This window comes from Pseudomicrostroma glucosiphilum (assembly GCF_003144135.1).
Source record: "Pseudomicrostroma glucosiphilum strain MCA 4718 unplaced genomic scaffold BCV69scaffold_25, whole genome shotgun sequence".
Lineage (NCBI taxonomy): Eukaryota > Fungi > Basidiomycota > Exobasidiomycetes > Microstromatales > Microstromataceae > Microstroma > Microstroma glucosiphilum.
In genome coordinates, this window is record NW_020289937.1 from 291 (window position 1) to 11,370 (window position 11,080).

Sequence of the window (11,080 nt, forward strand, 5' to 3'; positions counted from 1 at the left end):
TTGCCCGAGTTGGTGTGGCTTCCCCTTGGCCTGCTAGCAGATCGACCCGATCCCTGACGCTAGTGTACCCCCCCAGTGCCAGTTGCTGTGCCATGCAAGCAAGCGGGCTGGTAGTGCCTCGCTTGTGACTTTGCCGCCGTTTGCTCTCGCACAAGCCACTTGACCTCCTTGTAACCACCACTCCGCCCCCTCCCTTCGATCACTTCTCCGCTCAGTGGGTCTCGCTCTCTTCCTCCGCTGCTGCCCACAATGGACTCTGCCAATGTCGCCTCGTCGCAGGGTCCTCCCATCGCTCCTGCCTCGACGATGAGGTCTGCTACTCTCCCGCGGGGCCAAGTCACAGCCGGGCTAGACGACGAGGCAGGCTCAGCATCGCGTCCAGGCTCCAATAAGCGATCCGTGCTGCCAAGCACAGAGCCTCGAAAACGGCAGGGTGGCGTTGACAGCAAGGCTCGGCGATGCCATGTCCAGCAGCAACGGAACATCACTACCACCCTAGCCAATGGTGCCGCCCCTTCAGACCCTGTCGAGGCCACGACCGCTGCTCTCGCTACCACATCATCTGAGGCGGCTCTTCCCCCCTCTTCCGCCCTCTCCGTTGCTACCGGCAGAGGCATACACGCAGTCTCGCACGACAGTCTGCAACCCTCCCGCGCTAGGCAAGACTCACAAAACTCTTGCATACCTTGTCCCCTTCCTGATTACCTGCCGCGGGCAATCACTCGCGGGTACCCGCCTCTGCGCCACGCCGTTTCGACTCCCTTGCCTCTCCTGGCCACTCACCCCAAGACGACGGTGCACAAGGAAAAGCGCTGGCAGCCCTTGGCACCTCCCATTCCCCCTGCCCCGCTGTATGGCCATCAAGATGCAATCTCCGCCCTGCCTCTCCAATTCCGCACCAAGAACGACGCCGAGCTGTGGGCCAGAGTATATATCGGTGCCGAGGACCAGACAGTGGCTGCAAAATGGTTGAAAGATGGAGAGGGGAAGCGGTCCGGAGCGGCCGAGATTGGAAGGCACTTGGTACGAGCAGGAAATGGCGGTCGCAGCGGAGACGTCATGGTGAGTACGGCCAAAGAGGACAAGCTCAGCTGAGCAGGATGTCGCAGTGCTCTAAGTCAGTCCTGACGCAAGATTACTTTGCCTCTTCTGCCTCCTTCCCTCAACGCGATCTTCACCTTCACCCTGCTCGTGCCTTTGCAGCTGCAATGTGCAATGCATAAGCGCACGGGGTGCTTCTGGAAGCTGATGATCTCTCGCTCGACAGTGTCTGCCAAATCCGGTTCAACGTCAACGTCGATGTCGGGCTTCTCGCCCGGCCCCCCTCTCGAATTCTCTTTCTCTCGCGCGGGCCCGTCCCAGGAGGAAGACACCTTCGTACAGCCTCAAGACGGTAGCATCTATCGCTGGGAGATTAGCAATCCCTTCCGGGAGCATTCGCACACCTGCCGGCGAAACCCTCTCTACCCGGACCTCCTTGAGGCATTCAACAAATACCTCGAGGAGAAGAGCAAGTCAGGCGAAACGCCTGCCTCAAAGTCCGCAGAGCTCGAATTGTTCAGTTCATTTGCGGCGAGCTGGCACACCGACCTGATGAATGAGAGACGGGCACTTGCTGCCGGCCAGAGTGCGGCAGTATCTGGTTCTCTTGCACTGGGCGGCAGCATCGCGCAAGGTGGTAATTCCTCATCCAATGCCTGTAGAGGCGTGAGAGGGAAAGCGTCCCCACAGCATGTTGGTGAGCTGGCCACGGAGAGGGGCAGACTTCACGGACCCTCAGAAGCAGTAGAACAGGAAGAAGACGAGCCATTGTCCGACTACGAAGGCTCAGACTATGGGTCCAACATCTCCACCGGCGAATCTCTCTTCCCTGGCAATGGAGATTCTGTAGGATGCGATTTCCTTCAGGGCTCGCCAAATGAACCAGACGGATCGAATGGCGAAGGCCCAGTCGCTGGTTTGAAAGAGCAGCCGCTACATTTCGGCCCTTCCACACAAACGACGATGACAGCGACTTCGAGCCTGGCTGACGCAAGCGCCGCAAGTCTCAGACCTCCGCTTGGCTCTCGGCCTTCTTCACCCAGCCTTCAGGCGCTCAGTGTAACTGCCACATCTACAGCCACACCTGTCCAATCTCGAAATCGCACCTTCTGGCCCTCCTTAGAGCCCCAAGAAACGCTCTGCGCGGGGCTAGAGCAATTTCTGCCGGGCGTAAGCAAATGGATGCGGGAGCGGATGAGCGAGAGGCCTGCGGGCTCAGGCCAGAGTAGATGGACAAGGAGCGTGCGTAGTACTAGTCATGCTTCCAAAAGACCTGCAACGGCCACTACTTCAGCTGTGCTCAACTTGTCCGGTCTGGTACACGCGGTCGACGACCTAATGACTCACGCTCCCTGGGCTGGGAGTTCCGCTTCGACGGCGAGGGCATCACTGGGCCTACTTCCTTCACAGACGATTGGGCAAGAGGAAGTCACGTTTCCCCCACCTCTGTTGGGCATCATCATTCACGTACCCGAGACTAGTGGGAATGAAGCTCCTGGCTCATCAGCAAGCTCCTTAAGCCGTAGCAGCAATGTCGACGAGGGCTCGAGGGGTACAGATGGCATTCTCTTGATGTGGCCCTCGCCTCAGCAGCCGTGGATGACATCTTACCATACCTTGCTCAACAGGTGCAGGTCCATAGTGGAAGCCCGGAAGCAGGTGCACCAGTCGGCCGCTGCGCAGCGTACAGGGGCAGGTGTCAGTGTTGTCGAGGGCAACACCAGCGACAGATCGGCCACGACTGGCGGAGCTCATTACGCCTCCTCTTCTCTCTCTTCATTGGAAGGAGGCAGTGTGCTCTGTTTCTACAGCGAGGTCATGATTGCCTACCCCACGATGGAAGCATGCCTGGTCAGGCACCACTTGCTCCTTCCCTCCGGCGTCACTGGGTATGATGAGCAGCAGGAAGTGGAGGCTTTGGCGCCATCCAGCGCAATGACATCTGGTACAACGACGGGCGTAGCGGTCGTTGTGCAAGAGGAAATCCGCTCTGACTTGCAAGCGACAGGCACCGTTGTCAGCCGCTTGGAGTCCCATCGTACGGCTCCCGGTGCAGTGACCTCTTGCGCCACCAATCAAGCGCCGAATTGTACACCAACGGTAACTTCAGTGGTGACAAGAGGTGCTCACTTGCATCACCTCGTGCCCTGCCAACCGGAGGAGCTTCTAGCGCGCCTTCAGCTTACAGAATGCTTCGCTCCCGCAACACTTCGAAGGAGTCCGAATCCTGACTGCATGTATCTCTGGAAACCCAACCGGCTCGTTCTCCAGAGGGTGCTGGATCTAGTGCCTGGGCTGGCAGGGAAGTTGGGCTCCTGAGTGGACTCACACCGGCCTAGAGGAATGCGTGACGTGAGGATAGGCTGAGGACTGATGGGGAAGGAAGTAGCGTTGCACCCAATGAGTCCCTCCCACAAGGGTCTACATGTTGCTTCAAACGCGCCAGCGCGGCTGACGGCTTACTTTTATGAGATGCGGCCTTGTTAATCTACAGTCAACTGTATTGAGCTGCGAATCTTTCCGTACAAGAAACGTGCTTTCTTTTGACTTGCTTCTTCGAGGTCTTGCGCGCAGGAAGCCCTTGACATGTTCACGTCCAAGATGCCCAAGGAGGGGTGTATCGCTGGAGTGCTATGAGCTGGAAGTGCCTCCTTCTCGGGACTGTGGCAGTGCCACGACGAAAGCACACGGACAGGGCAGAGGACAAGAGTCCGCAAAAGCTCGGGGTTGGGGGGTGGGGTGGGAGGGGGGTTGAGCACGAGTGCGGTCGTCAGGGCGGTCGTCAGGGCGGTCGTCAGGGCAGGGTTCAGGGCAGGCTTCAAAGCAGGCGCTAGGGCGGTCATCGAGAAGAAAGGAATTTTCTTCGCTTGAACGGGATACCTGCACAGCTCCTGATTTGCCTCGGGACGAGTTTCAGGAGCTGTAGTTCCTTTCCGCTTACGATTTGCGTCCGGGTGCAATTGGAGCTTGTAAATCAATTTTGGCCCGCCTTTGCTACGCCGTATCAGTTTCGTCCGCCCCCTGTGCCTGAGCAAGCTCCTTTGCTGTACTCTTTGTGTTGCTGGCTTCGCCCGAATGGGACGCAAGGGAGGAGCTGTGAGACCGGACGAGTGCCAGCGTCGGAGATGTCCCTGGCCCCAAAAGTAAACGACCACCCTTGCCTGGCACCTTTGCCATGTCCGTTGTCTTTCCTACTGATGTCTTTCCTACTGCACAATATTGCTCGAATTGCTGATCACCCTGCGCGATTCCCCTAGACCTATCTGCGACCTCCCCATCATGGAACCTCTTGGCGATTCACCCTTCTTCGACTACAATGGAATGACCCACTTCCGGCCCTGGCTACGCATGCAAGACATCCGCCGCAATGATCCACTATCTAAGGATCCTTTGCTCGCTGCCGCCGGATCCCTGTTCAATCGAGAGAAGAAGAAATACAAGGACTCTTCGGGGAAAGTTGGCGCCCACCGGCACTATTGGCCCAAGGTTCGTCCCGGCAGGCGACCCCGTAACGGCCAAAGCGCCAGGGCAGACTTGAGGGTAGCGGTATGGAGGCGGGTGCGCACCACAGCAGAAGTCATGGACGGTTACAGCGCAACACAAGCCTTCCAACAGGCCGTGGAGGATGTCAGTGATGCGGAGCAAGATTCTTCCTACCCAGACTTTCCACCAAGAGCCTCAACGCCCCTCTCCGGTGCCCGTAGCATGAGGGGCAGGACAACGTATACCGTCGACTCCACCTCGACCTCTAGACTATCAACGCCGACGGCGATCGGCACAGACGTCGGGCCGTCTCAGATACCTGCATCACACTTAGCAAAGGCACAGACGCTGTACGAGTGCAGGAAGGCCTACAACGATCTTCCTCCCGAGGAACAGGTGAGTACGCTGCATGGAGGGCAAGACTCGGGTGCGTACAATGTCAATTGAATAATCACACCCAAATTTTGCACTCTCTTGTACCAGGCAAGGAAACCAGTGGACTGGAGAAGGCACTGGCCCACCCTCGATGTCTATCAGAAAGCCCTACTCGAGTGTCGCACCCTGATGATACAACAGGTGCAATTGATCTCGAGGCAGCCCAGTCTGACGGCCATGCAAATTTGGCAGGCGCTTGACTCTGTGCTGCGACAGGCGGCGTACAAATTACCGCCATTGCAGTGGAATTACATGGAGTGGCCAGCTATCCCCGAAGACCCCTCGACCTCTCAGACTGCTGGTACTTCAGCCCAACACGCGCTCACTGCTGGCGACGAGCTGGTCTCCGAGGCTTTCCAGGTAGACCCCGTATTCTCAGACGCCTTGCGAACGTTGGACGTCATTGTGAAGCGCTCGGCCTTCGACAAGAGGTCCGGCACCACAGAGGGTCGCTGGCCTGCTCTGATCATCGTCTGCAGGGTGGAGGCGCTCATGCTGGTGAACATCTCGGAAGTACGTGCGGCGGCGTTCAGGGCATACAAGAAGCAAGTGGGGAACATTTACGAGCGTCCGCTGACAGAGAGTGAAAGTGAAGATGAGGGAGAAGAGGAGGAGCAGCAGCAGTACGAGGAGCAGGAGCAGGAGCAGGAGCAGGAGGAGGAGGCGGAGCAGGAGCAGGAGGAGCTGCAGCAGGAGGAGGAGCAGCGGCAGGAGGAGGAGGAGGAGGAGGAGGAAGAGGAGGAGGCTGTCGCTACGGGAGGGAAGCGGAATAGGAGGGCATCAGGCACGACAGTGCGAAGGCTCCGCCAGAGACACTCGGAAGAGAGTCTTTCAGGGAGCGTGACCGAAGAAGACGGGCAAGACCTCTTCGAACGCGCCCAAATGTCAGGCAACCAGCACAACGGCTTCGATGAGTCACGCCTTTACGCAAGATCAGGCGAGCCCAGGATGCAGGACCCCCGTCAGCCTTGCCAAAGCCTCGAAGACGATGGAGACGACAGCGAGACTGAGAGCGAGAGCGAGAGCGATGTGGATGGTGATGCTGGTCCTGGTGCCGCTGCTACAGTGCGAGCAAAGGTGAAGCTGACTGAGGGGCAACTGATTGGTTTGCACATGCAAGCTGGGGCGTGGAGGCTTCAAGAGGCGGCTGTGCATGCATTGAGTCCTTGGTGACGGGTGAGATGGGATGAAATGGGATGACGTCGGCTGAGTGGCTGAGGGGAGGAGTGAGGGGCATTGATGCAAGTGTACTTGTGAGGTCAATCGACGGCGAGAGTACTGTCTCTGCATCTGGGTATGAGGGGGTGTACTGTAACATCCTCGTGTCATTGTCCTCTGTTGTCGCTCGAGTCTGCGTCTTGCAGGTTGCGGACGTTGTGCTATGGTGGTCGGTGTCGTGCGAGACATCACAGGGAGGGTGACTTGTCCAAGGGGCAATCGCCAGATGGTCAATCTGAGTCGGATCAACGCCATCTTCGCCGAGGAACGACTTCGACTACACATGGGTGCTTTCACCTACAGCGCCAGGCTGACGAAGCGCACCTCGATGTGATCACCGGTAGGTCCTCATGTACATAGATCAGCTCCTCTAAGGGAAGACTCGCCAAAGCTTATGTCATCGTTCCATTGATTCAATGCCTCTTCGTACGAGTTTCTATACCTGACCTCTGCCGGATTCTATTCTTCACCTACGCAGCGAACTATCGTCACGAGCATACAGTCTCATCTTCTTCACAGGCTCGTTCGCGAGGCCCATGCAATCTCTCACGCTTGGAGTCGAAGGCTTACTTTCCGAGGCATGAACGGTAGATCCAGGCGCACTCGTGCTAGGGTCACGTCCCTTGCGCATGAATGCAAATGAAGGAGGCTTGCTCCTTTCTTCCTTCCTCAACCTAGCCTCTCTCAGTTTCCGAGGGGACTGCCAGTCTGACTTGCGGGCAGCAGCCTTCCGCAAGACTTCCGCATTGAACGCCGCGACTTCTGGTCGAGATGTGAAGGTCGAAGCACCAACCGAGGCGCCTGATTGTATACCCAACAGATCCGTGTCAGTGAGAAGCATTGCGGGCCAGACAGTTCACAGATTCCGTTCATTATACTCACTTTGGAGAGTCTGTTCGGCAGACTTCTCTTCAGCCACCGGTCCAGACAAGCGCGAAGGCACGATGAGAGGAGCCCAGCCGCCCTCGAGCGGATTCGACAAGTCTGAGGGTGGCAAGCGCGGAGGCGAGCCCCGCAATGCATTGTGCTTTTTGGCGATCGGTTGAGCGCAGCTGTCTTGCTCTTTTTCATCATCATAGCGGTAGAGAGAGGCGGTCTGACCTTCTTGGGAAGAAGGAAGCTGAAGTGACGCTTCATCGTGGGGATGAACGTCGACGACGGTACGGGAAGCGTGTAAGCTCACTTCGATGGGCTTGTACGAACCGCTCTTACGAAAAGGGAGCGGAAATATGGGGCAAGAACAGGGAACTGGGGGCTGCTGATATCTCCAGCAGGACAAGGCTGTGTTTTGCAAACCAGCTTTGGCTCCGTTCGTTCAGGGCTCAGGAATCCTAGCCAAGCAAAGTTGCTGTAGGGTTGGCGGTCCGCTGTAGATCGGTAGCTAGGCGCAGGAAAGTTGATCTCTCGCGACAATTTCATTTAGTTCCTGAATTGTTTGCTAGCTCCGGAATTGCGCCTCGAAGAAGAACACGGTAGTGGGTCCCCCATGCACAACACATGATCTTCCACGGTGTTCAAACAAGGACCTGCTATGCACGATCGATTCACGACTGTCCGCCCGCTGTTGTCTTATGGGGACCTCTCTACCTAACACAAAACGAAGTTCTCGGAGCGCTGCCTCCGGATCCTTCCGTCTGAACTCAAGTACCGTGCGCCCCTTGCTCAGGGGGAGCCCCTCATCACGCTCTTCGGCCGCGTGCTAGCCAGAGGGGGGTCGAGCCCTCAGTCTCGACCCCTTGCAGCGGACGTAAATGGCTATTGCACACGTCCTTGGTGATGATCACACCTCTACTCTGCCTGGTCGGAACAGGTGGTGGGCACCCGCACAAAACCTATATAGGCATGAGTAGTCCGACTCTAGCCATTAGGCTCGTACGCCCTCAGGCGCTGCCACATGCTAACACCAACAACGAAAGCCATCCCTCACATTCGACTCAACACAAAGTCGACTTTAAGCTCCGACCATTGACAAACGCTGACAGACATCGCCATGGAACTCGAGCTCGAAGAGGCCTCCGCCGAGATCGTGGGTCAAACAAGTGGAATTCGCAAAGTGTGAAATGTACAGGAAGTGGTGAAAGTGACAGGGTAACCAAAATGAAAGCTGGGATGAAAGGTGGCTGAGCGCCAGGTGGCGAATCGCACTTCGGCTCCGAGGGCTCAACATGAATTAGCACATCTGCGTAGCTGGCTTCGAGGCCGGCCAGAGTTCGATCCCTCAGTGCCTATCGAATTCCAGAAGACTTTGGGCGCAAAGTGGGCAAAAGAGTTCTGTGAACAGGAGGTAAGTCCGCCTTGCGCGGCCACTGTCAGGAGGAGAGCGATGGCGAATATGATGGACTTGACGATTCCTGAACCTTTGCTCTTTCTTCGCTACGGTCCACTTACTTCGCAGCATGCAAAAGGCACACCTTCAGCGGAATGGCTCTCCAGCTGGACCAGTCTGAGGAGACGTTTAGGGGAACCTTCTGAGGACATCGCCGGCAAGACACACAAGGTGGCGAACGCTCTGCTCAAGGACCAGGGCCTCCTGCGATCCAATCCGGACAGCGACGATGACGATGACGAGAACGCAGACGACGAAGCTGACGGCGACGACCACATGGACAACAACAGCTTGCGCAGTCACCTCGAGGAGGTCCCAACTGGAACCAAGTTTGTGCCCTCACCGCCCTTCAAAGGCGCAGAAGACGTCAGAGAGTTCATGTCCGGTGCGGAGGTGAAGGTGTATGAGCAGGAGCTGGTAAACAGGGCACCTGTGGACTTGGGAGGCCGGAGCGGAACATTTATGACCGTTACGATCTCCACACGCTGACATTAGGAGGATGCCGTCTTGCGGGATCAGTTCTGCTTCAGCATCATCCGCAAGTCCGTGAAGAAAGCACTGAAGCCCAACACACTTCCGCGGGGTCAGATTCGCAGTGGCGACCCTTCGTTAGATCAGCTCCGTCTTATTGCAGACTGCCTCGACTTCATGAGAGCACGCTTCTGCGTAACAAAATGGGAGTCCCCTACAGCGGGCAGGGTACGGTGCTCCGACCTTTGGATCGTACTCTGGAGCGCCGAGTGCAAGGGGCACACGAGACGTCGGGAAAGGCGGATAGTCTGCCGGGTCTGCTGGACGACCTGGAGGCGTTGTTGGACGCTTTAGGCATGCCCACCTCACCGGCGGAGACAGTCGTTTCGGACCGCTTAGTCCATCAGTGCGTGTACCGCATCAGCAGCTGCAGATACAGGGTTACGACCCACAAGCTCGACCTTGATACCAAGCGTGCATCGCATCGAACATCAAGGCTGCCCAGCGAAGTGGGCAAGCCACCACTTTCGGGATATGTGTCCAGGGGTTCGAACTGCAAAGGCAGCATCCAGTCTATGACACACATCGGTTCCAGTCGGGAGGGTGCAAGCTCAAGGGCGTCGTCCACTTCGGTAGGATCGTATGATGGCGAGGCGACGGAATTGACTCATCAGGACGAGAATGCTGGTGATGAAACTGTCATCGAGCATAGAGCTCCCTGTCATGCTCACTCTTGAGGCGCTGGGGGTAACTTTCTAGCTCTTTATCCATCGGGAATGCCCGTGCTGCTGTCCGAAATCCGCTCTCGCTGTCATCTTGCTCCAATTCAACATCGGAAGTCAAAGACGTATTCAAGATTGGGACGACACCGCACACGCCTGCATGACGTGAAAAGATACGTGAACACTTCAAACAATAACGGTTGGTCTTCGCAAGGTCGCAGTGAGAAAGCTCAATTCCCCAATGCTCGGTGCACAGCGCCGGAGAATCTTCCGCCGTGGTCTGCGCCCATCGACATCGCCAAATCACCCTGTACGTCTCAATCAGCGTGACATTTCAGGAAACAGGAGCGATGAAGAAGGAGTGGCATGCAAAAGTAGGTGATGTACCACTTTTCAGTCTCGACTGAGATGGTGTGATAGGTATTGAGACGCATACGTGTAGCAGAGGAGGGCTGAGCGTGATCATATCAAACAGCACAGTATGAGAGGTGAGGGAACGGTTCGGCCAACCTTAAGTCTCACCTATCCCCCCCTCAGTAATCCGCGCACCTCTCCCAGACAAGGTACCGGTAGTAATGATCCAACGACATCCCTCGCGGAGCAGCTCCAACAGGTGTATTCTTGAGTAGATGTCCCTCTCCGAGTAGACAATCCTTCTCACCTCCGGCAGCCAAGGCAGCTCATAGCCAATGAGACGTCGTGTCCTCCCCACAGTAGCCGCGTGTGCAGCAGTGTACGCGTCCTTCACAGCGATTCTATAGACGTCACGCACCTTGTTGGTGACACAGGAGAAGAGTCTGCACCACTCTAGGTCCATGTGCCGCCAGTTACTGTTCCTTTGCAGTCGGTCGTAGATCCTGCACTCCAGCAGTGGATACATGGGGCGCAAAAAGGCGTTACTCGAGGAGGGCAGCGGTACGGCGGATGTACTGACCAAAGAGCGGGAAGGACGGAAGAAGAGGCGGTTGACAATCTGCCTCGCTGAATCGCGGACCGAAGTGCCTCTTGTCCCACCACTAGGGGCGGCCTTGTCTGTGTAATCGCTCAGGGACGTCCGAACGCTGTTTGTAGCCTGTATCTTCTTGTAGTAGGCCCTGGTCGTCTTTCTTCCGTTCTTGTACCACAGCAAGAAGAGATCGTCGAGGTTAGACTCCACTCTTCTTAGCCACGCGAGGTCGATGCTTTCTGCCGATGAGACAGAGTGGCTGTGTTGTTCGAGAATTTTCTCCAGACAGCTTATCATCGTCTGCAGAATCAGCTTGTCCAATCGCACGGACGTCTGCTGCAAGGGTACCAGAGCGATGATGCAGTAGAATAAGTAATTCTAAGCTCTCGGAAACGTCGTACGCCCCCTTGACAGCAAGCCTGGCCTGCAATCCCCCCC

General features: G+C 56.8%; 4 protein-coding genes across 4 annotated transcripts; 3 read left to right on the forward strand and 1 right to left on the reverse strand.

Annotated features, from left to right (window-relative positions):
- Positions 1–214: 214 nt before the first annotated feature.
- On the forward strand, positions 215–3,567 carry BCV69DRAFT_315328 (hypothetical protein). The gene is made up of 2 exons (XM_025495195.1): positions 215–1,062; positions 1,204–3,567. Exons 1-2 carry the CDS (start codon positions 250–252, stop codon positions 3,358–3,360), a joined length of 2,970 nt encoding a protein of 989 aa, XP_025344805.1. The 5' UTR covers positions 215–249; the 3' UTR covers positions 3,361–3,567.
- A 753-nt stretch (positions 3,568–4,320) lies between these two features.
- BCV69DRAFT_279404 (hypothetical protein) lies at positions 4,321–6,511 on the forward strand (the record flags this gene model as incomplete). Its single annotated transcript, XM_025491243.1, has 3 exons — positions 4,321–4,920; positions 5,008–6,064; positions 6,324–6,511. The coding sequence occupies 3 exons, from the start codon at positions 4,321–4,323 to the stop codon at positions 6,509–6,511; spliced, it is 1,845 nt and encodes a 614-aa protein (XP_025344806.1).
- Positions 6,512–8,167: 1,656 nt separating this feature from the next.
- On the forward strand, positions 8,168–8,992 carry BCV69DRAFT_301968 (hypothetical protein; the record flags this gene model as incomplete). The annotated part of the gene is made up of 3 exons (XM_025494633.1): positions 8,168–8,203; positions 8,309–8,461; positions 8,573–8,992. The coding sequence occupies 3 exons, from the start codon at positions 8,168–8,170 to the stop codon at positions 8,990–8,992; spliced, it is 609 nt and encodes a 202-aa protein (XP_025344807.1).
- A 1,084-nt stretch (positions 8,993–10,076) lies between these two features.
- Positions 10,077–10,985, reverse strand: BCV69DRAFT_131503 (hypothetical protein). The gene has a single exon (XM_025489232.1). It carries the CDS (start codon positions 10,937–10,939, stop codon positions 10,208–10,210), a length of 732 nt encoding a protein of 243 aa, XP_025344808.1. The 5' UTR covers positions 10,940–10,985; the 3' UTR covers positions 10,077–10,207.
- Between the last annotated feature and the right edge of the window lie 95 nt (positions 10,986–11,080).

What these genes read in the sequence shown, in the direction of transcription:
- BCV69DRAFT_315328 (XM_025495195.1), top strand. Translation starts at nt 250, where the DNA reads ATGGACTCTGCCAATGTCGCCTCGTCGCAGGGTCCTCCCATCGCTCCT. An exon ending in GTCGCAGCGGAGACGTCATG is followed by an intron (nt 1,063 to 1,203) that starts GTGAGTACGGCC and finishes GTGCCTTTGCAG; the next exon opens with CTGCAATGTGCAATGCATAA.
- BCV69DRAFT_131503 (XM_025489232.1), bottom strand. Translation starts at nt 10,939, where the DNA reads ATGATAAGCTGTCTGGAGAAAATTCTCGAACAACACAGCCACTCTGTC.